This window comes from Corvus moneduloides, chromosome 5 (genome assembly GCF_009650955.1).
Source record: "Corvus moneduloides isolate bCorMon1 chromosome 5, bCorMon1.pri, whole genome shotgun sequence".
NCBI lineage: Eukaryota > Metazoa > Chordata > Aves > Passeriformes > Corvidae > Corvus > Corvus moneduloides.
This window is the reverse complement of record NC_045480.1, coordinates 73118868-73142490: the sequence shown is the minus strand read 5'-3', so window position 1 is coordinate 73142490 and position 23623 is coordinate 73118868. Positions and strand designations below refer to the sequence as shown.

Sequence of the window (23623 nt, the reverse complement as noted above, 5' to 3'; positions counted from 1 at the left end):
AACACTGTAATTCTTGAAAATTCCAAGTAAACTCGAGTTAGCACATGTATTCTTCTGGTCTCTACTACAAAGTGATCCCATGAGGACAAAAATTTCCACAGCTCTGTTGTGAAGCTCCTCACGATTATTCAAGATAGAAATTTAACATCCAGTAAAATGGCCTAAAAAAAGACCATTTTGCATAACTTCTCCCCAAAGTTGAGACCCGTGTTCAATGCCATCCATACACACACTCTCTTCAACATTCAACAGAAATACAATCCAGGTGGTTTCTACCTCCATCCCTAAAGATGCCTCAAAGACCGTCACACCTTGCAAGCAAGCAAGCAAGGTCAACAAACACCAGGGTCCCATTTAATTTTGAGGGGCCTGCAGAGAACAGTAAGGTTCTGAGAGTCGTATTAAGAATCACTGCCTGTTCAAAAAAATAAGGTTTTTTTCTAATCCAAGCAGATTTACAGTAAACAGCAGAATCTGCTTATTTTCATATGCACACAGAATTGTTTCCAATTGAAAAAGCACATTAACTGGTTTTATTGTTAAATTGAGCAGCCATGCTACAGGTTATATGGAATATACACGGTTACAAGCAACTCAGCAACTGCTACTTGCTTTTAATTTGAAGAAAAGTTTTGCTTAGCTGCTCTCAAGCTCCAGCTCTGCGCAGGACTGGAATTGCTGTGACTGGCTCTGAAGGCAGGATGGCTCGAGGGCTGGGGGCACAGCAGATCACAGGGTGAGGAGAGGCCAGGGACAAAACTCTCCAGAAGCCACAAGAGCTGGGGGGCAGCAAATGGAAGGCTTCAAATCTTTATTCCAGCAAGCTGTTGGATTTGGTACTTTGCAACATATATTTTACATCTCTTAATTTGTAAGGAAAAAACTATCCCCCTCTGTTATGCCTTTGGCAGAATTGTCCAGCTTTTTTTTTTTTCCTTCTCCATAATGCCTACCTTTGCACATCAGTTTTATGGAGACACCCCCAGGGACACGAGCCCATGCTCCCGTGCCCCCGGCCTGTGCACACCCTGCAGACACAGCAGCAGTGCTGATGCAGTAGCAGCAGACCCAACACCGGGATACAGCTGTGTCAGCTTTCCTATTGTCAACACTTTTCCTGACTTTCTCTGTTCAAAATATGACTTGGATCCAAATACACCCCCCCCCCCCCAAAAAAAAAACCAAAAAGCAACCTTAATTTATGCATGCATATACATCTCCAGGAAGGTCGTTATGGTACTGCTCTTTCTGCATTTGTTTTTGACATATGAATTAAATAATAGGGCGAAGAAATGAGCAAATGCTGTTTTCTAACCCCTTCTGGTACGCACCACAGAGTGACTGTAATTACACCTTGAAAAACACTGGAAGGTCTCAATGACACACATAAGAACACAGGAACTGGCAGACAACTGAATTCCTGCTCACCCTGTACTCGCCTCCCTGAACCCCTGGGATATGCTTCAGAGGGAATGTTAAGTTTCTCCTTTTGATACCTCTGTCTGGTATCCCACTGCGTGACTAAGTACTTGGCAAGCCAAATCCAAACCCAAGGGCTACTGTCACTGAAAGCAGCTGTCAAATGGAAATTAAATTATCCCTTGGAAATTTATTTAAAAGCTTAAATCCCCACCACAATTTCACTTGTCTCCTTCAGCATTAATCAGACAGCATCAAATGGGGCAAGCGAAACTGCTTGGTGGAGTGGCATTTCAGGAGTTACTGGAAAAGGGTCAGGCATGAGAAGCTGGAGCCTGCTTGCTCTAACACCAAAAGGTGCATCCAGCAAGGGCACTCAGAACTTCAGCACCTGCAGAAACTCATCACCTCTCCTTCTTCCCCACTTGTTTATTGGCAGAGCATTGCATAGATGTCCTCTCATGCTTTTAGTACTCTCAGAGCATTCAATCCTCGTCCTGGTATTAAACTGTTTATCAACCCAGATGACAAATCCTTTTTCCAGGGGAAAGCAAGATGTGCTACAGCTCCATGTTTCAGGCTTCCAAGCCATTATAAACAGCAGCACGCTCATCAGAGGCGAGCTGGGGCACTGTGATGGCATTGCCACCTGACAATGGGCATCGCTGGCTAATCGCTGAGGCTTTCCAAAAACTCCCCACGACCAGGCACATGCTGGGGTGCTGCCACTGTGCTCCCCTGGTACCAGATGGCAGCTCACTAACAGCTATCAGCCCTGGTTTAAGGGCAAAATCATGATTAAATGTTCTCACTGAGCACGCATCACGGTTTTCTTCCTTCCTGAGATACACAGACCCGATATAGCTAAAAAGATAATTCATCACACCCAGTCTTAAAGGGCTTAAAGGGCTGGGTTACAAATTCTGAGGGCGATCTGAAGCAGCAATTTGGCTTTCTGATCTGCCCACGGCTGTCCAGGCTCTGCAGGCAGGACACGAGCATCCGCTCCTGGAGACGCCCCCTCCCAACTCGTGCAGCGCCGGAACAATGCGCCGGCCCGGGGCTCCCGGGGCAAAGCCGGACCGTACCTTCGTGGGTAGGCTCGGGGTCGGGTGTCAGCGAGATGTCATCCAGCTCGCGCAAGCACAGCCACTCTCCATCCATCGACACGCGGAATTTGCAAAGATAGATGGTCTCCATGGCAGCCTGAGTGATCTTGTCTGTGGTGGGGGTTGGCATGTCGCTTTGAGGCGTCAGAGCAGACATGATGACTCAGCTGGTACAACAACAACGGGGGCAAAATAAGGACTAAAAACAAAAGCTTTCTGAAGAAGAAAATCAGAAATACCTTGCGATTAAAGGACAGATCGCTCAGGATCACAGAGGCTGCTCTGGCCTTTTCATAGATCAAGCAAGGTAAAAACGCTGTTCCTTCCCGCTCAGCTCTGCCTCCCTCCTTTCCACCGACTGCCGTCGTCTTCAGCTATGCTAGAGGCTACTGATCCTCAGCATCCACAGAAAACCTGGCTTCTGCACCAGAGGCAGCAGGGAAAAACAGGTAAAAAATACAGAAAGAAAAAAAAAAAAAAGAGGCAGCAGAAGCAAAAAGAATGTCTTGCTCTGGTGCTGACCCCAGGAAAATAAAAAAACCAAAGGACGAGCGGAGAGGCAGTGTCCCGGTGCGCCGAGATCCGAGCGCTGGTCCCCTCTCCCGGCGCAGCCCGGGCAGCGAGTGCCGCCGGGATTGGCTGTGGGCAGGGAGCAGGGTGGCGACCAAAATGGCTGACTAATGAACTGAGCTGGAAATCCAGGCTCATGTGATCGCCTGCGATTCCCAGGATGCTGCCGAGACGCTGCTGCTGCGGGGCCGGCAGTCAGGCGCTCCTCGGCACAGCACCTCCTCGCCGGGCTGTGCCAGCCCGTTTGGGAGCGAGCAAACAACGCCGCACCCCCCATCCATCGCCCCCGGAATACAAAGGAGCAGCGCCAGCAATACAAAGCCGCATTTGTATTCCGCTCGCATCCCTGGATGCCACTACAGGAATTCAATCGGCACCTTTGTTTTCAAAAGAGGTGTGCGAATTGCAGCTTGGGTTTTATTCGCTGTGCCACCTTCTCAGGGGGCACCTTGGAGCTCAAATTTCCCACGTACAAAAAAATGTTAGGATGGATTTTTTTGTCTCAGGGAAACGGAAGGAAAAAACCATCTGGGTCTAAGCACTTCAGTGACTGAGGCTGAAGCTTTTTCAGCAGGGCATGTGCACATGAAAGGACAATAAGGAAGAACACTACAAACATTGTGACCCAATCTTATACTTTAAAAATCTCCCCCGAAAATTGTGTTGCTCACGTGAAGCTCACAAAGAAATATTGTCTCTCAGCAGGAAGAGAAACAGGCTTTCAACCTCTCAACAACCATATAATAATATTATTTTATAATAACAGTACTGCATTCCCTGTCCCTTCCTGATTGGCTGAACCTCGCCTGTGTCCCCAGCCCACACAGTCCTGGTGCTGGGGCACAAGAGGTCCCAGGTCACCAGACACAGTTCTCATTCCCAAGGTCGCTAGAGTGTCACTACCCACTTCAACAATGATATCAGGCACCAATAAATTAGCTGATCTGACTTCATTCCTGTGTGGCTCCAATCTATTTGAGGAGAGCAGATGTATAACATCCATCTGAAATGGATGGACAGTCACCCTTGCAGAAGGCTGCCACCAGAACAACATATTGATAAGAACATGTGCCCAAATGTATGGGACCTTGAGTGCTCTCCCTTTTTGTACCCCAAAGAAATACTCAAAAGGACATACATCTGTTTCTCAGGGATGTGAAATGCCAAAACAGATTGCTGGATACAGAATTCAGCATGCCAATGCATATAGCTTTCGGAAAAAAATGGCACCCATCATGTAAAAGCCTCGTAAAACTGGGAAAAAGGATGAAGAGCTGCTATTTCTGACTGGCAAGAGGAAGCAGTTGGTTTTGGTGAAAACTTCCTGCTTAGTACAGCACATTTCAACTCAGCAGCTCTTTCCCATTAGGCCAAACCCAAAAAAGCACCACGCAACCTGTTCTGACAGCGACGCAAAGGGCAATTATTTCACAGAAAATGAGAATTACTATTGTTTCTTCTCTCCAAGAGAACAGAGTTTATAAATCGTGCTGACAGCATCTTAACTCGTATATTTATAAACCCTTTCAGCAATAACAGCCTCTAGCTGCAGCATCCACATCGCACCACCCCAGATTCCAAACCCAGTGAAGTGGCCATGTACCAACTGCTACAGAACAGCTGCTGGCCCTGGCTAACCCTTGGACAGGGTCTAAACAAACAGCACATGGTCAAAACAAACCCTTTAGAATCAATAAAGCACCATAAGCTATTGCTCAAGCTATTATCCAGCAGATCTCATTATCAGACAGCTTAATTTCTTTGTTTTGAAGCAATTAGAAATACCAACAGCACTGGGTGTAACCCTGCAGCTCCCATTTCACAACACGGGTCTTCAGCTGAACTCAGCACCGGCAAGTGCCCCGCACATCAGGATCCCAGGGAAGGTCTGCTAAAAAATCAGGAACTGTTCAACTTCCATTGGTTTGCTGTTAACGTGAAGAAATAACAGAAGCCAATCTTCCACTTCCAGCTGAGTTCTATTTTCAGGCTCCTTTATGCAATGATCCTGCTGCAAATACTCCATAGGGATATTTAAAATACTTGGAAAACGTTCTTTGACTTATTTCCAAAACCGAAAAAAAGTAACCATGAAAAACCCCAAACAGGAACTGTTTGACTTACCGACTTGTGACCTTTTAATCACCACCTGAAAACCACAAGAGAAACTTTCCCCTATCCCCATTCTGTGCCCCAAAGTGATAAAAGCAACAAAGCATCTCACAAAGAAACAAAAGAAAGGTCTCGAATATTTGTGTTTTCATAAAACCTTTCATACGACTACCAGGCAACTCAAGGGCACCTGATAAGGCTCCATCAGGGTTCCAGGATGGTCATGGACACAGGAAAACCCAAATCACAGATAAATGCAGAGGAGGCTGTGCAGGATCAACCACTTTCTCCATCTCAAACCAGTCAGACAGCCTTGACTGGTCCTACAAACCCTCCTGTGAGCTACGCTTTGGCACCAGCCCTTAGAGACTTTGGCCAGATTACGGAACATAGCAGGGTTCTGCTAAAACATTTTTAAGATTAAAGAATCACAAACTGACTGCACTGGAATTTTAAGACCAACCACCTGAACACCAAGCACTCCATCAGCCACCAGTATTTGGGAGCTGAGCTGTACTGCGAAGCATTTTGAGTTTCAAAACTGAATAAATCAGAATAATCTAAGCAAAGAAACCCAAACAAATTTCCAAACCAGCCTTAGGACTCCAGGGAGCATCTTTGGGTGTACTTTTATTTTCAGAGCCTGTGAGAAACCTGTGTTTCCATCATTAGGAGAAAGTTTTCCCCCTCAATGGGTAGAGATTGCAAAGGAAAAAGGACAAAGCCATCTCTGACATGGAATGCAATCTAAAAAGATAAAATTAGCATTTACATAGCAAAGTCTGCTTCTGACTCCTCTGCCAGCACAGATATGCACTCTACCTCAAATACCAGCTACTCTGAACCTTGCAAGCTCAAACAGGAATGGGCAAAAGGAAGTTTGACAACCCAAAAATCAGTAACAATTTCTTAATTAAAAGGTGACAAACAAGTTTTTCTTTACCTACCGTGAAACACAGAGATATTATTTAAGGATGGAAGTAACTCTCATAATTAAAGGTACAGCTAAGAAGTGGGAAGGAGAAGTCTATTCCAAGTGTAGTGGCATTGGGTAGGCTTTCAGTGAGAGCAAGGAAAGGTTTAGGGTTTGGTTTAGGGTTTTGGTTTTTTTTAAGGACAGCCTAATCAAGTTGCTTTTAACTGTTTTAAGGTTTTGCTGCAGGTCAGCACGTTTAAGTACATCATCCTGCTCCTTCTGTCTGGAACCATCTGTAACTAGTAGGCAGGTGCTGCTGCCATGAAGAACTTTGCATTCTCCTTCCCATACCAACTCTGGCCTTCACCTGATGTTTGCAATCAGGTGAGAATACAACAGAATAACGCAATGATTGTGTTGTAACAGGAAAAAATAAAAAAGACTTGAAATAAACCTCCAAAATATTGTGAAATACTGACTTTTTGGTGTAGTGGCCAGTGCCTCCCTGTAACACCTAAGACTTTGCAGCACAACTGCACTGCTCCTGCTGCTCTGTGGGAACAAATGAAAGATGCTTTTAGAGATGTGAGAACTGGAAAAAACCACAAGAATAAAGAGATGATGGAAGAAAGTGATTTACTGACAGAGTTTGCCCCAGGAGAAACAGAGTCCAGGACACCATGCAAATAGATGCTGATTCCTGTTCCCTCCAGACACTGCTATCACTGCATCAGTCAGTCCCTGAGTGGGCTGTGACACACGATACTGCACAGGCAGCTGTCACCTCCACGGCTCACAAGAACAAGGGAACTTCTATATGCATCTTATAAAGGTTTTTCACAAAGCTTACATGAGCAATCACTGCAGAATAAGGCTGACTCGGGATAAACCAACCTCAATATTAAAATAAGCTCAACCACTGAGCTTCTCCACTAAGTCCTTGTGCACAAATTTGCTCAACTCAATGCTTCAGTTTCTCCACATCCAGATAAGAGCTTCTCACAAAGTTTAAACAACTAAGATTAAATATTTCTCTTTAAGTCTTCTTTTCTGTCAGAAGTAGCTCAACCCCTCGCATGCACATCACAGGGCTTACTATGGGTAAAGATCTCCTGATTAAGGAAAGTAAAATGGAAGGTTTTGACAAGGGGCCTGTCATTTTAAACAACAGTTTAGCAGGGAGGGACTTTGGACATAAGCTGGCAGTCACAGTCAGTCCTTCACAGAGCTCAGAGCAAAGTCAGAGCATTTTGCCTCCTCCTGGCATTACAAACATGGACTTCTTACCTCACTGGTTATAGCTCTGCTGAGTAATGCCTTCAAGTACATCAGCTTCCAAAGGAGAAAAAAAAGATACCTGCTCCAAACAAATCAGCTCCTGTGTGAATGAATGCTCACCTGGGACAGGAGGTGACAAAGCAAAGGCCAAAAGCTCAGTCACACACACTCTGGCACCAGCCCAGAGGATGAAGCTGCTGGTTATTTTTAGGATGGATGGAAAACAGAAGATCTCTTCTATATGCACCCATGCGTGTACTTTTTATTTGGTTTTTTAAAACACACCCAAGTACTTCAGAGTACTCCAGCTTCCCCAAATACACCACAAGAACATCAGACAGAATCTTACGAAGGAGAACGCTATTTGTCACCCAACACGCCCCACAGAGCCATGCACTTCAGCCTCTTCAGGTCTCCAGCGTGCAGTGCCCTCGCCTCGGATTTGTTCCCCACACCAGCACCAGGAGGAAGCCCGAGCGGGGGTTCCCCAGCCCCTGAACTAGACCCCACGTCCAGGACAGCCGGTTGTATTTCCAAGGGCGGCACCGACTCTCCTCAAAGGGCTCTCTGTGGGGCTGGTTTTGCTGAGCTGCTGGGCCAGCACGGCTCACACAGACCCCCACACGAACCGCCTCCTTGCGAGCCCCCGCTGCCCTTCCCGCCGCCGGGGCGCACCCGCGTCCCCCCAGAGCCCCCCGGGGCAGGGGCAGCTCTGGGGCGGGCGCCCCGAGCCCGGGCGCGCCCGTGGCTGCGAGAGCTGCGCGCCCCCCGCCCGGAGCGCTCGAAGCAGGAGCAGCCCCGGGAGCGGAGCGGCGCCCAGGGACCCCCGGCCCGCCGCCCACCCCGCCTCGAGGGAGGCTCCCGGCCCGGGAGCAGCCCCCGCCGTACTCACGGGCTCCGTCCGGCCCCGGGTAGCTCAGCACCAGCACGGGCAAGGCGGCCCCGCCGCGGGGCGCAGGGGGTCTCCACAGCCCGGGCGGCGCGGCCGCGGCGCCGCCTCCATGGCCGGGGTAGAGGAGGAAGAACGGCGGCGAGGCAGGGCGCGCCTCCTCCTCCTCCTCCGCCGCTGCCGCGGCCTCCCCGGGCTCGGGCCGCCGCTCCATGCCGGGGGACAGCTCCGCTTCGGCCCCGTCCCGGGAACTTTTCGCCGGCGGCGGCGGCAGCGCTGCCCGCTCCGCCTCCGCCATCGCCGCCCCGGCCGGGAAGCGCCGCGGCCGCCCCCGCCTCCGCCCCCGGGGGCTCCCCCCGCACCGCCGGGGAGCGGCTCGGCCCGGCCCGGGGGAAGCACGGCAGGTGACAACCACCCCGATAGCCGAGGGTGGAGGGGCTCTTACCCGTAAAGCGAAGCCAGGGCACCATCTCCTGCCTCCCCTTGGCTTTCCCCGGAGTGAGAGCTCATGGACAGCAGCGCTTTGAGATCTGGGACAAAAGGCGACAAAGTCCAAGTATATTCCTTAGTATTAAAACTGCCAAATACAGCGTACTACTGGGAATTTCACTTGGGAGATTCTTTCAGAAGAGAAGGCAATTAATGTGGACTGTGGTGTTGTCAGCAGGCAGGAAGCACATAAATCTGCCAGTTTTTAAAGAACAGCCTGCCTTCCGTGCACTTGGGTTAAGCTGAAACACGTTGCTGCTTTCCTTTTAAATCTCACATTAAAATTGCAAAAGCAAAGCTGTAAAGGCTACTGATTTCTGGAGACTGATTTTCCAGTGCTGCCCCAAGTCATGCAACATGTTGCAACTAATTGAACAGATGCTTTAATCCACTTTACAAATCTCACAGCTGAATGTCTGAATTTCTACTTGCTAACAAGAGTAAAACAATGCCCAGACTGTGTGTGATGGAATATTATGGAACACAGCTAGGAAAACCTACACAGCTAGGAAAACCTTGACAAAATCTAAGGCAGCAGCAGATGTATTTCCATGTCAGTTATTCAATATATTTTCCTTGCCCTGTATAAACAGAATGTTCAGGCTGTGATGCAAAAAGCATTGTCCCGCTCTCTGCCACTGTACTTCTCTGCCCAAGCTTCCAAAGGCAGCCAGGCTTACTCTGGATGCTCATTGCCCCCCGAGGATTATGTCTTCTGGGTGCAGAAAAACAAAATAATAGCTCATACCTTAGAGCTTCCTACGCTTTGCCTATGTCAGTTTAAACAGGAATAATGTATGTGCAGGTGCAGGGAGGACTGACTATCCCTTGGATCACCGTGCTCCAGGTGAGCGGATGGAAAAGACCCAGAGCAGGTACTTCTGTGGCTGTGAGGGTGATGGAGGTGAGACAAAGCTGTTACTGAAGTGAATCCCCACCTGCTTTAGGTGCTGCTGAGGCTGCCAGTCCTCTCCAAGCAGGACGCTGGCAAGGGCAAGTACCATCTCATGGCTGAAGCATTCCTTGGCAGTGTCAGCACCTTCTCCAGAAGCACTACTGGAAAAGGAAAAAAGCAGCATTAACCAGGACTTTGATCCACTCCTTGCTTCTTTTCCTGATCACCTGTGGTTCTTGCTTGATTTCATGTGTCCATTTTCACAGGGATTTTCAAAACCTGTTCACCACTAGGAATTTCCCTTCAGCACAAAACATTACTGCAAGTATTTCTTAGAGACACTGTACAGTGTCCCCGCTCCCACAGCATTAATAATCACAGCCTTCCCGTGATCACCCATACATAAAAGCACACAGGAATGATGTTCATGGCTTTGTCCAATCTCTGAACTAACCAAGTAGACATAATGCCCGGTTAATCTTCATTAACCCAGGAGCTGTGCTGTGCCATCTGCCGGCAGGCAGGGCCGGGCCGCTGACCCGCCGCGTTCCCTCCGGCCTTCAGCCTTAATCCCAGTGTATCTGGGAATGTGTCTGTAATGGCACACCAATTTGTTATTTCCCTTTTTTACTACTCAGATCTAAGTCGCCAGAATTTCGCTTGCCAGCTGCCCGGAGCTTTCCAAGGAAGCACAAAGCCAGATCCACGAGAGACCGTTAGCCCTTCATTTTTGCATCAAGTGTGAAATGTGCACAAGCAGGTTCTGTAGTAATGAGATCAGGGAGCACCTCTGCTGGGTATTTTCCACATCCCATGTGATGCCTGTTACACAACACCATCCCTCCCCAGAAAAAGCACCTAAGCTGCTTTTTTGCCCAGCATCTTAACTCTTACTGACCTCTTGGCAGAGCCTCCGGAGCACAGCTCAGCATTATCAGTGGCAGCCTCCAATCATGATCCCAGTGGGGAGTTAAAGGTGGGAAAATTCTACTTCCCTCCTCAGCAAGGCCGGGACTCTTCTCCCTGGGAAGGAGCAGCCAACAGTGTTGCTCACAGTAAGGGCAGGTGAGTAAGCACAGCTCTAAGGAAAAGACCTGTTTGGTGCATCTGAGACAGAAAAGGACTGTTCCCATCTGCCCAGCTTAAGTTTATTGTGTTTCTACCTCTTCCTTCAACAAACAGCCTGGAAAATTACCAAAATATTCTCCAGCCAGCAGTGAACAGCATGTTCCTGGCAGAAACAGGCCTGGCGTGTCCAGGTTTACACAGGAACCCCATGAAAGCACATGTCACTTGCAGAGCACAAACAGAGCACCTGCATGTTTGAACTACAGAACCTGGCCCGTCACAGGATCAAGAGCACACACTCATATCTTGGCTTCCCCCAGGACCATCACACACACAAACCCCCCCCCATTATATGCAATCACATTACTAGATAAAGTAGTTATTCCCCTGAAATAATTTCGTATGGAAAACTAATACCTTTCAGATGGTGTGGTACACAAACCAAGGCATGGGCTTGCTGAAACCTGTCCCAGACACAAGTCCAGGCTTTACCCAAGAGAGTTTTTGTTAAACTTCAGAATTATCACCCATTCTTTTTTTACAGCCCAGATTGGAACTGGCCATTTAGCTCCTGGCAAGCATTTCAGTGTGGCATTAAAATGCATTTACTCACGAGAAGGCATGGAAATAATCTCAACATCCTCAAAGTTCACCTGACCACTGAAGACATAAACCTTGCCCATCTGTAAGGCAGTCCTGTAGCAATGCTACTCAGTCCTGTAGCAGCAGATAACATTTAACATTTATCATAGGGGAAGTTAGTATGTTTATTACATACATGGTTATAAATTCCAGAGAAGTCCTTGCTTTGCTTCTCACTGAATTCAGGAAGGGAAACAGTATTTCAGACCACGTGAGACTAATTTAAGACAGCCTAAAGTAGTGCCCATACATTTAAGACCTAACAAAGGAGTTAATCAGAACAAAAATTAACTATTAACCACATCTCTGCAGCTCAACACAGGAACGGGATGGACCAGAATAAGACAGCAAAACAGAGAAGGCAAGTGACAGCTGCTGCACCCCTTTCTCAACCCACCCTCAAGAGGTCCACCCATCCCATCCCATCCCATCCCATCCCATCCCATCCCATCCCATCCCATCCCATCCCATCTCCCCATCAGTCCCACATGGCCCATTTAATTCCCTTTGCCTGATACTACCCTTGCAATCTCTCAAGGCTTCCTGTTTATGGAAACATGACAGACCACAACAGAGGAAAATACCTTCAGACATGGGCGGGGTACGGAAAGGGCCCTGTGCCACTCAGAGATGGCACCTTCTAGAAAGCATCCTCTGAAAAACAGCCCACCCCACCCCCCGTTTCCTTAAGAATAAACCCCACGATATCGAGTATAAAATTTTTATTGGATTCAGTACTGCCACTCGCAGCTCTTACAAAAAAATAACTATCACTTAAGCTTCCTGCTTTTCTTAACCCCGGCCCGAATGCCAGACAGTTCCCCGGCATATCTGTGCAGCTCCCTCCGGACCTCGCGGACCTGGCCCTTACGGCGGATTTTGGCTCGCCGGAATTTCTCCCGATGCTTGACCCGGGGGTTGCGATCGATCTTCCTCCTTTTGGGCGTGAGGCCTTTGTTCTTGATCATCTGATAGGTCACCCCTCTCTTTTTACTGGGATCCTCTGCTTCCGACACCGCTGCTTCTTCAAGCACATCTTCGTCTCCAGCTCTCTTCCTCTTGAGTGCCAGCTTCTCCTCCATCATCCTGTAGTATTTTAGGGCAGCCTCCTCATCCAGCTCCGATTCATCTGATGATTCAGCAGCAGCAGCAGCAGCAGCCTGGCCATTAATAGCTGCAGGGGCATGTTTTGGTTTGTCTTTCTTGCCACCCATGGTGAGAAACACAGAGAACTTGTTTTCCTTCCGTAGCTTCTCTTCTTTCTTGTCATAGTAGTTCCTCAGAAGCATACGGACCTGTGGGGAAAGCCTTTGGTCTACAACAGCGAGGTCATTGATGATGTTTCTGTACGCCACCAGCCGTTCAATGACAGGGTGACTATGAACCGGCATCCTCTTGGATTTCAAAACCAGATAGAAACTGATATTGGCACAGTAGTTCAGGTAGAGATGATACTTTGTCTGCAAATAGCGACTGCCCTTCCCCTGGGGAATAGTGCCATCTCTGACCATTTGCAGTAGTGGGTGCAACTCATCCTTGATCTCCATGAGCTTCACCTCAAAGTCCTCCATCAGCTGCAGGAGCTCCGGGGACTCTTGCTTCAGCAGCTTCAGCTGCTCCTTCTTGGAAAGGGCCTGCAGATCCTTATCAATCTTCTGCCCCTTGCTGTCGTGGGTTTTCTGCTGCTCAGCCAGGTAGCCCTGGATCATGTCCAGACCGTAATCATCCTCCCCCAAATCCCGCACCAACCGTCTCTGGATGACTTGAGCCTCCTGCTCCTCTTCCTCCTCCTCAGCATCGATTTCTTGCTGGCTCCTCTTGCCCTTGGCCTGGGCATCAGTCCCATAGTCCGTGTCATAGTAGAGCTGCTTGCGCTGGCCCCAGGAGAGCTCATGGGGGAGCTTGGCTTCCGGATGCCGCTCCTCCAAGTCGCTTTCCATGGACAAGTCCCCCTCTTCATCCTCAGCATCATTTTCATCTTCCTCATCTTCTCCATTCTCATCCTCCTCTGCGCTGTACTCCACAAAGGGATTCCGCTCCTGTGTCTCCTCATCCTCATCCTCCTCCTCCTCCTCCTCGCTGTCCTCGGGCAGCTGCAGCCCCAGCACCTCCTCCTCTTCCTCACTGTCCCCGGCCTCATCGCCGCTGTCCAGGGCGGCCATCACGGCGCGGAACTGCTCCTCGTGGAAGCGCTCCACATCGTCCGCCAGCTCCTCGGGGCCGGCGCGGCCGCCGGGCGCCTCGGCGGGCTCATCGGCGGGCTCATCGGCGGGCTCGGCCCGCGGCCGCAGGACGGTGCCGCGCCGGGTCCGCATGGCTCCCACCGCCGCCTCCGCCGCGCTTCCCCTTCCGCTGCGTCCCTTCCGCTCGCTCCCGAGCTCTTCCTGTTCCAGGGCCGGAGCGTGTTCACGCCCCCGGGGAGACGGGGGATGCCCCGGGAAGCCCGCGGGGAGGAGGGGCTTCAGCCGTGGCAGCTCTCAGCAGGCGGTAATGCCACGTGGAAAAATAAAGAAAAAGCCTTTTGTGTCCTCCTCAGGGATTTTTCTTCCTCTAGAAGTCCAGCCATGTACAGCTGCTGTCTGTGCCGTCATCTTCCAGCAAAGAGGAAAAAAACAGATGGAAAACACACCTGACACCTGTGTCCTTGTAACCAAGACTTGGTACTCAGTTCCCTACGACCAGATCAAACCGCAGAGAAGCAGAAGTATTTGCAAACCTCCCTGGACACTTCCGAGGTGCACACATGAACTCTCCGAATCTTTCCCGTTACCGAGTCGCACTTTTACAGGGATACAGGCAGCTGCGGCAAGAGCCGGGCCTGTTCCCGGGGGCTGCGGGGCAGCTTCAGGCTGCACAGCTCGGCAGCTGCTGCTTCATCGCCTCGGCACTCCTTGAATCCATCCCCTTATGCCGAGAGGTGCATGTGTCCCAGGAAAGAAGCGATTCTGATTTTTCAACACTTGGGGTTCCCTCACTAGGCGGGCTTTTAATGCAATCTCTACTTATTTGCCTCCGCATTCTCATCCTGTGTTTTTGTGGGTCTGTCAGCCATGACGGAGCACCAGCCCAGCCTCCCACCCTTCCCAAGGGAAAATGACGTTAATACTGAGCCACAGGGAAGCAGTCTGCTTTTATGAGCTGCAGGCAGCCCTGCCACAAGAACGGAGTAATTAGACACAGGCATTAGTGTCGTCCAAACTGAGAAACCCAAAGGCTGATAAATTAGGCACGCACACGTCCCGGCAAGAGCAGTTCTGTGTACAAGTGCAGGTGCTTTCCTCTCACCACAGAACAGGTGCGGGTGTATTTATAAATGCTCCTGTCCACCTTTTTGTGGAAAAAAACAGGTCAAGCAAATATTCAAATTTGCTGAAACAGGGTGGAGTGCACAGCTTTACTCACTTTCTTGGATTCTGATTGATCTGGTGGCAAACAGGTCTCCGTTTTGACTTTCTGACACACTCAGCCTCTTCACATGGTCACCTCTGGGTCAAAACTTTCTTGCACAAAGACAGGTTTTGCCTCAGACCCCTTTTCCAAATCTGTCCCGGCCAGTTTTCAGCCATCACCTCCCTGGATACGGGCCTGTAAAAGAAAGAGCAACAAGAATAACTTGGGTCTGGAGACACACAGCATCCCTTACATTTGGTAGCTATACCTCGGTGGAAATCCTCACTTGATACTTGGCCACTAAATACTGGTGTCCCTGGTGATCAGGCTTTGTCATCTGGCTGCTCAGTCCTGCTGGCTTTTTGTGTGAATCCAAGCAGAGACATCTGCAGACAGTTCCTGCCAGGTTGAAATTCCAGATAACTTTTGTAGCTGGGACTTAGAGAAACCCAGGCCTTTCTCATGTCCCTGACCTTGATAGTTTCCATCTTAAGTGTCCTAATTTTTTTCAAGTCTGCCCTGTCAAAAATTAGCATACTAACTTCCACTTGGACTCTGTTGGATTTAAATGGAATTGACATGTCTCCCAATCCAAAGTTAATTTCCACGAGCAGGAAATAATCTATGTCTATTCAAACCTTCTCCAGGACTTAGTGAAAATATCATCCACTTCTGGTGAAGCTGAAGATGATCTCCAGCATGAGTTGGTTGATCCAGAAGCTGCTCGAGCCAAACCAGTGTGCTGTAAGCATCATGGAATCACTGCTACCAAGACAACCATCGGGGAATGCTGCTGGTCTGTTTAGATGCACCACTCTCTTGGCTTCCCAATGAGCAAGGAGGAGCAAAGAGAAGCACAGAGCAGACTGCTCACGGATGGTGTGTTATGTGGAGGGGCCCTGTGCCTTGGTGTTGTCCTACTCACCCAGCACAGCAAGGACACACAGCAACAACTATTTTGCTCACTCACTCAGGCACCTGCCCAGCTTCTGACCTGGAAAATCCTAGTTCACCATGTCCAAGGCCAACTGGAAGCACAGGACATGTGAACGGAGACTGAAACCACAGGGCTGGTTCCCATTTCTTTTCCAATTCTCCATTATTCCATCTCTAGCCTCTGCCCTGCAGGGAGGTTGGGAGTCCAGCTCCCTGCTCAGCCTCTTGCCAAATGCCTGCTCAGCCAGATAAAATTCCAGAAGTCATCCAGTAAAACAGGAGTAATCCATAAAAATAACAGCCCATAGCATAACCCTTCCTCTCAAGAGCTTTCTAGCTAGAAATCCCCAGAGCCATGCAGGTGGCTGAAGGGACTGAAAATAGCTCTCATGTCATCATATCCAGACCAAGGGACTGTACACACACGTGTAGATTTAGCAACCGAAATCCAGATATGCTGAGTACCAGCAGCCAGGGAAAACCACCAAAGTGAACAGAAAGACACAGGTATAATTCTGCTCAGTCTTTGCCTTGACATTTGAAAATACTCTCCTTGCATTTTCCCAGTGCCATATTTTTTATTAGTGCAGCTTGGCAAAACAGATCAGAGCCAGCCTCCCTTGCATGTGCTCTGTCCTGGTGCCAGCACCCTCCCTTCTTGTATAATTCTAGAAAAATTCTTACAGAAAAGGGTGACTGAAACAAACAGTACTTCAGACAGACATCCCTATCAACCCGGGTGAGCCAGTTTTATTTTTTACCTTCTGCCAGAAATGGGGCACAGGGAACATCTTGCACCTGTCTCAGAGAGAGGGCTGCATAAAAGTGTTAGCAGTGCTTTCTGGGGTGGGGAGAGGAAACACCCCCAAATTTTTTCTCTGCTAAAGACAGATCTCTAACGAGAACACAGGGTTTGTAAAGAACTATGGCAGAACCCAAAGCCCTGCAAGGAGCTGGGCTGTGACCCGTCGTCCCCCCACGTCCCATGCTCCCCTTGCACACGAGTGCTGCTGATGTAACCTGAAAGCTCATTGCATCATGCAGCTGCAGGGTGAGGGGTTTGTGCTTGGGGAAAACCTCAGGGCACACAGCCAGGGGGCCCAGAACAGTTCTGGGCTTAGGGAGCCAGCCAGCAGGGTCTGGAAAAGGAAAGACAGCCTGCAAAGTGACAGGAACCAGGATGCCTGGCAGCATTGCCAAAAGAGTTCAGCCTCTTGAAGAAGGCTGGCAAGAGCAAGCAAGCCCTTGCTAAGCCTGGGCTTCCCTTGAAAAGTGGCTTTTTCTGTACAAGATACACGCAAATGCTGCAGAGACAGCTCTGGCCATTATAGGCTACATTGCAACATTGGCTCTTCAGAAGTTACACAAATGATCCCAAATCTGGGACAAAACCAAAAAAAATCCCAGGCCTTCTCCAGTACTGCCCTCCATCAGGAAAAGTCTGCAATACCCCAGGGTTTCCCTGGGACCTGACTCAGGACCTCTCATAAACACAAATCCCACGGAGTCCCCTTGCCATTCACAAGGAAGTGAACTCCTCAAAGCAGGAGCTGCAGTTGCTGTGCCTCTTTCACCCCTGCCCTGTCACCTTTCCTGCTTTGACTGCAGGTTCTCTGGGGGCAGGTCCAGCCCCGGTTGGCACAGAGATGGTCCAAACAGGATTCTGATTTTGAAGCCTGAAGTGGTTTTTTAATAGGACTCACGGGATTTTTGAGTCTGATTTCTCAAAATTAGGAGCCAGAGCTGTGGGTCTTGGACTTTTGTACCTTCCACCAGCCCTGATGGCAAGATGTCCCCTAAGGGCTTGGGTAGTTTTGCACCTCCTTGTACTCAGCAGCTCTGTTGCCTGTTGGTGAAGAACAGAAAAAAGCACAACAAAAATGCAACCCCCTGCTCCCTTCCCCTCTGAAAGCCAGAGGTCTCGATGCATTAACACACCTGGTTTCAGTCCCCAGCCACATTTTCCAGTGTTGGCTGGGCTGTTTATTTTAGGAAACCAATTTGCACACGCCCTTATAGGCAGAGTCAGGCTCTCCACTCACATTCTTCAAAAGAAGGGAAGGCGAGATGAAGAGCTCTTTGTTGCTGTGCGTGGCCTTGGCCGTCTCCTTGGGGATCGTCCTTGTGGCAGGTAGGTGAGCATTGAAGAGATGGAAAATTGGGATTAAGACATCAATGGCAGGTTTTGTGTAATTTACCCTAAATTATTCTAACAGTCAGAGGTCAAACCTCAAAGCCTGCTCGAGCAGCCGTGCTTCAGTGGTGCTTGGACACCTCAGGGTGTTTCTGCATCAGAGCTGTGTGGTTTTAATTGCTGCCTGGAGGATAAAGGGATGACTAGCTCCAAATTTAAGACTTGATAATTAGCCATTTTTTATCAGGTTTCTGAAGCAATAAACTGCAAATGTGCATGCTTGCTTTTCTGCAGTCCTAGGGAGCTTGAAGGCTCTTACCTGCTAGATCTAAAGGCTTCCAAAATCTTCTGGTAATCCTGTCGTATGGCCGCAGCCAATTTGTTCCTATTAAACTGTAGCTTATTATGTAACTCCACTGAATTTCTTGGAAACTCTTGATTTCAACTGAGCTCAGCCTGTCCTCCCAGGACACTCCTCAGTGTGGGTCTCAGGTCTCTATACAGTCTGAATCCATCCTGCTGCACGTGGTGGATCTGGTCTGCAGGATCGAATCGGTGCTCAGGGATAACCATCCCAAAAGCACGGACAGCTGCATCCCTGCATTTCCTGCAGCTTTTGGAAGAGGGCATCTTATTGCTTACCCCAGGCAATTCTGTTGGGCTTCACGGTGTATCACAGGACAATGCAATACTGGAAGATGAGAAATTTTGTCCAAAACACAGCCACATAAGTCATGAGGAGGGAGGGAACAGCTTAGGGCAGTAACTCAGGCACCAGGAAACCCAACCTGCAGACATTTAGAACAGCATTAGCAAATTTTGCATTTATATACCTTCTCCCCAAGGGGACTTTACTGGGTGACACGTGGAGATGCTGCTGATAAAGTCACATTTTTTGAGCTTTGTAATCTTAAATGAAAAATTGATGGAGCACCAGTAATTTGAACAGTGAAACCAAGAGCATAACACAAGGAATTAAATCAGGGCAGTATTTTTAGAGCAGTCAGAAAAACCTGCATATGCATAAGATTGTGTTAATCTAATTTTAGAATTAAAGCCTGCTCTCATAGGTTTTGGGACAACCCAAAAGCCAATAGGATCTGACTTGAACATTGGCTTTGGATTAAGGGTTTGGGAAGAACTGCACACAGTGTTATGTGGAACGCAGCACAGACAGCAGAGGAGGACCTGTGTGATGGACAAGAAGCCAGAGACTTCCCTTGAGCCAAAAGAAAGGCCAAGACCAGGAGCCAGAGACTAGGGAGGCTTTTCTGGGGGGCTTCTGCATCAGAGGGAAGAGCTCATATGGAATGATGAGTTGGCAGAGAAGAAGCTTGGAGAACAAGCTAGGAAAGTGATTTCCTTCCCAAGCTAGACACTCCATAGAGAATCTTATCCAGCAGGTATACTGCTGCCAAAGGCCACAGACAGCACTTGTAACCAGCAGGCCAACTCTAGGGTCACTGAGGCATCATTTTACACAAGATTAGTACCTTTTTCACAGTTTTGGTGCCTGTAACAATCTCAGAAAACCTGGAATGGAAGCAAACGAGACCAGGATATTATAGGGGCAGGAAGGACCAAAGCTTTTAAGTCCAAGTGACTCCAAAATCCTTTATAGACATGATTAACACAGATGTTCTCAGCCTGTTTCTTTTTTCTCTCTATGATTAAACCAAGGGACAAGCAGAGCAGGCAAGTCCCCAGAACTGAGCTCCATCTGAGCCCAATACACACTGTCCCCATATGACAAAAATCACTGGGTCTGGTATTCTGCGCAGGCTGAAGGTGCTTAGCAAGAATGATGCTGCAAGGTGATGGCTGTGAACTTGATTTCAGCAGCATTTAGAAATCCAGAGGGATGTAAAAACAACACATAAAAGCAAGACTGGCTTGTTACAGGTGAAGAGACCAGCGTCTGGGTTGGGGAAAACAAACCAGCAAAGAACGAACTATTTCAAATCCATCTACTCACAGTAAAGCAGCATTGCACTGCATCAGGAAAATCCCAAAAGCCTCTGGGTGACACCTGGCATGTTTTAGCCTGCTTTGACTGAGTTTCATACCGAGTAGCATGCCAGAAGCAGCAGTTTGGCGAGGTAAATCAGGACTGGAGTTTTCCCTGCAAACCGCAAGCATCATCAGGGCCACCTGCCTTTCCCTACCAGGTCAGGGGGCTGCCTCCTTGCTGGGTCCTGCTGTGCTTTTTGGCATCTGTTACCCTAGGAACCTGAAGGACAAGATACCACTCAAGGAAAACTGACACATCTGCCACATTGGCAAGGTCAGAGATATCTATTTAGAGGTCAGATCCAAACTGGGGTTTGGGTTGCTGGAACAGTCTTGGTGCTTGACAGAGGAACGACTTAAGCAATTCTTGGTAAAAGAGCACTTCAGTCACCAGATGTGGCTAAAAGTCTCATTTTACAAGCAATTCCTTCATGTTTGTTCCTCACGAACCAAAACGTCCAGGTTCCTAATCTTGTCCTTTCCAGTCCCACCACGTCCACATACAGCAGCACACTGAGCTGAGCAGGAAGACAGCTGAACTCATATTTGCTAAGAGATTCACTTGTACCTGCTGCAGCCTGGACTTTAATCAACCCAGGTGCCTTAGTGGTGCATTCCTGGCATTTTTGTCCCTTGGCTTTCTGCTAGAGCAGCTTTCAAGGATTTTGTTCTTCATTCTGGGATTGTATATCCTGTGCTTGCAGGTTATCCAGTGGGCCCCACCAATGCGGAGTACGTGCTGGTCAATAATAAGTGTCAGTGTGTAACAGTGACCTCAAAGTTTGTCCCCTCCAAAGAAAATCCTGATGAAGAAGTCCTGGAAAGAAACATCCGCATCATGTAAGTGGCAGCCAAGTATTTCAGGGCGATGGTGAGCAGGGGATGCAGTGTTGAGTTTTCTTTGCATTGGTTCTTATGTCCCAGCACCGATGAAGCAAACAGCTTGTCACATGCACTGCTTTCTGTGGTATCCTGAATATTTCCCTCTGCTTAGTGCTTTTCTACCTCACATGAACCTCTCTGGTGTTTGTCCCTTGAGATACAAAAAGCATCTCCATGTTTTAAGCAGACCAGTAGTAACTTGACAAAATAGGCTGGGGAAGTAGAGCATGACCTGTCAAAAGTTGATCTAACCTGAAATCAGATTGGGCACATGACACTGGATTGGCTTCCTGACCTGACAGCCTGGGAAAATAGTTAGTGCCTAAACTATCAGTTTAGGCCTAAACTGATAAACTATCAGTTCATGCCTAAACTATCTGTCTCCCATGAGACAGAGCTCAGTTCAAGAGTAGGACTTTGTCCTGTCCTCTCCACTCACACAAACGCAACAGAAGCGTGTGTGTCTCTGGGAAACAAGGACCAGCTTAAGCCCAGAGCTGCAGGAGCGCTGGCAGAGCTCACAACGGGAGAACCACTAGTTAAACATCGCTGTCCATCAGTCTCAAGCATCTGCCAGCTCGGAGTTTAACAGATGTTAACACTATCTGTCAGTCCTGTCACCTTGCAAGCGGCACTTACATCAATTGCTACAGTGCTGTTGGGGAGGGTTGTTGCCTTTGAGGGTGCAGAGGACCAAGATCTCCTGTTTTCCTGGGATTTGATTTGGAGAAGGGTTAGAATAAAAATAACCTGAAGAAGAAGATGAGAGTTTAGAATTGCTCACAACAGAGCAGACTCTGTTTAATAAGCAGTTTTCATGAGAGTCATTCTCTTCCCATCTTTGCAGAGTCCCCCTGAAGGCTCGGGAGAACATCTCTGACCCCTTGTCCCCGCTCAGGACCACTTTTGTCTACCGCTTGAGTGAGCTGTAAGTAGTTTTATTTCCTAACTTCACTTCCCAAGACTTAACCTGCAGCAGCTCTAAAAGATGCTTGAGGACCAGATGTTCCCCTGGAACACCTAGAAAGGGCACAGCACTCCTCTGGCTCTAGCTGCAGATGAGCAGGGAAGATTTGGGGTTTGGCAGGGGCATCCTTTCATCTAACTCCTCACACTTGTTCTATTTTCCATCTCTTCCAGCTGCAAAAATTGTGACCCTGTAGAAATTGAGCTGGGTGGGGGGATCCACCAGGCCCAGCAGGGCAACTCCTGCGAGGAACCGCAGACCTGCTACACCTACGACAGGAACGAGTGCTACAGCTCCCCTGTGCCACTCCTGTACCACGGGGAGGTGAGGCAGGTTCCAGCAGCTCTGACGCCGGCCTCCTGCTTCGCCGAGTAGCTCAGCTCTCTGCTGTGCTAGAGCCTTGGTGCCCCCCTGTTCCTCTCCAAAATGTATGTATAGCACCACAGTACCTGGATGACAGCACCCAAATGCCAGCTCCTACAGTAACCCAACTTGTCTCCTCCCATTTCCAACCTCAGACTCGTGCCATCTCCCCAGAGCAGCTCCTGGTTGTCAAACTCCCTTCCCATGTCCCTGGCACGTACCTGTAATGCCATTTTGTATCTCAGACCACACAGAGCAGATCCCCGGCAGATGTAAGGCAGTCATTCCCTTGAAGTCAGGAAAACGACACTGATTTGCAGCTCTGGGGAACCTGTCTTTTTCAGTCCCCTGTGTGTCCTCCCCCCAGCAAGGCTGCTACAGACATCAGCAGGAGTGTCTGTGCCCTTCCCTCCCTGAGCAATCTAAAGCAATCTCTGCACAATCTTCATAAAAGGCCTTTGATGACATTAACAGCATTTATGCCCTTAGAAGAAAGTTGTAAAACCATATTTGAGAGAGAAGATGAGGGACCCTTCTAGCACCTGGGCATCTGCAAGCTTCCAGTTCTCACAGATTCAGAGAAGATCAAAAGACGCCGCTACCCTGAAGTGTTTTGCAAAGTTGCCAAGCCCTCAGCTGTGCCAGGAATACTCAACTCTTCTGGGAGATGTTGAGCATTTCACTTTCTCCACTGCTTTACTGATACTGATGCCTTTTTCCACCCCTGCTCCTGGTTCAAATGGTGGAAAAAAAAAAAAATCAAGTTGGCTCAAATTTCTTTTCTTGTTCCTCATTTTGCATTTAAAACCTCAAAAAATTCTGTGAAGGGGACATAAATTGCTGGAGTGGGACCCTAGTTCAGGGTTCAGAATTGGAGCAATGAAACAGCAAAAACCTTATTCCCATAGTAGTAGTTTTGTTAGTGAAACATTCAATAAACTTTTTTCTGCATCAGTCTGTGTGTTCTATTCCAATTCAGTAAGAAGGCATGAGAAGAAGCCAAACCTATAATCATATTCTTTTCTCTTTCACAATGAATCAAACTCTCCCTAAATAACTGCTTATGTTTACAGGCAAAGCCTCCCAAAATACCAGAATAGAAATACTGCTATGCACTTACAGAAGTTCTGACAGATTGAGGCTGAACTGGCTTATCATTTTAGGATCAGCTCTGCATCACTGAGCTGCTTTGAGGCCCTGGGAATCAGTGCAGGGTGAGAGTCTCAAAATCCAAACATCACCTAAATTCACTCTTCAAACTGCAATCCACAGATCAGAAGTTTTCATCACCTCTGAATAAAGTACTTTTAAGACAGATCTGGGGGACATTCTTTCACATGAAAGGTGTCTGTCCTAAAGAAGAAATCTTGTGGGGCCAAATTTTGAAGAGCAAAGGGGTAAAAAAGGACTGACACAAATTATTCTGATGTTATGTCAGAGTTATGAAAAATGCATTTGTAAAAATAACATTTTCCCCCTCCTTCATGCAAAAATAAGCCAATTCAAATAAATGCCAAGAGCAGAGAGCCTCTTGGCAGACTAAGTATTGCAGTG

At 48.5% G+C, this 23623-nt stretch overlaps 3 protein-coding genes across 13 annotated transcripts in view; 1 reads left to right on the top strand and 2 right to left on the bottom strand.

The window, feature by feature from the left end:
• RUFY3 (RUN and FYVE domain containing 3) overlaps nt 1-9833 on the bottom strand; it is a 32784-nt gene extending 22951 nt beyond the window's left edge. For 5 of the 11 annotated variants that reach the window (XM_032109283.1, XM_032109284.1, XM_032109291.1 and 2 more), the window contains exon 1: nt 8297-8603. In XM_032109283.1, coding sequence (XP_031965174.1) covers nt 8297-8591 — 295 coding nt within the window. In that variant the 5' untranslated portion in view covers nt 8592-8603. Of the gene's footprint in view, nt 1-2507; nt 3302-8296; nt 8604-8738; nt 8824-9720 lie in introns of those variants that run through there. The other 6 variants (XM_032109287.1, XM_032109289.1, XM_032109285.1 and 3 more) reach the window with 6 other exon arrangements.
• Nucleotides 9834-12094: 2261 nt separating this feature from the next.
• On the bottom strand, nt 12095-13742 carry UTP3 (UTP3 small subunit processome component). The gene has a single exon (XM_032109296.1). It carries the CDS (start codon nt 13700-13702, stop codon nt 12158-12160), a length of 1545 nt encoding a protein of 514 aa, XP_031965187.1. The 5' UTR covers nt 13703-13742; the 3' UTR covers nt 12095-12157.
• Nucleotides 13743-17736: 3994 nt separating this feature from the next.
• Nucleotides 17737-23023, top strand: JCHAIN (joining chain of multimeric IgA and IgM). The gene is made up of 4 exons (XM_032109300.1): nt 17737-17844; nt 20562-20697; nt 21587-21667; nt 21880-23023. Exons 1-4 carry the CDS (start codon nt 17781-17783, stop codon nt 22079-22081), a joined length of 483 nt encoding a protein of 160 aa, XP_031965191.1. The 5' UTR covers nt 17737-17780; the 3' UTR covers nt 22082-23023.
• Nucleotides 23024-23623: the final 600 nt, after the last annotated feature.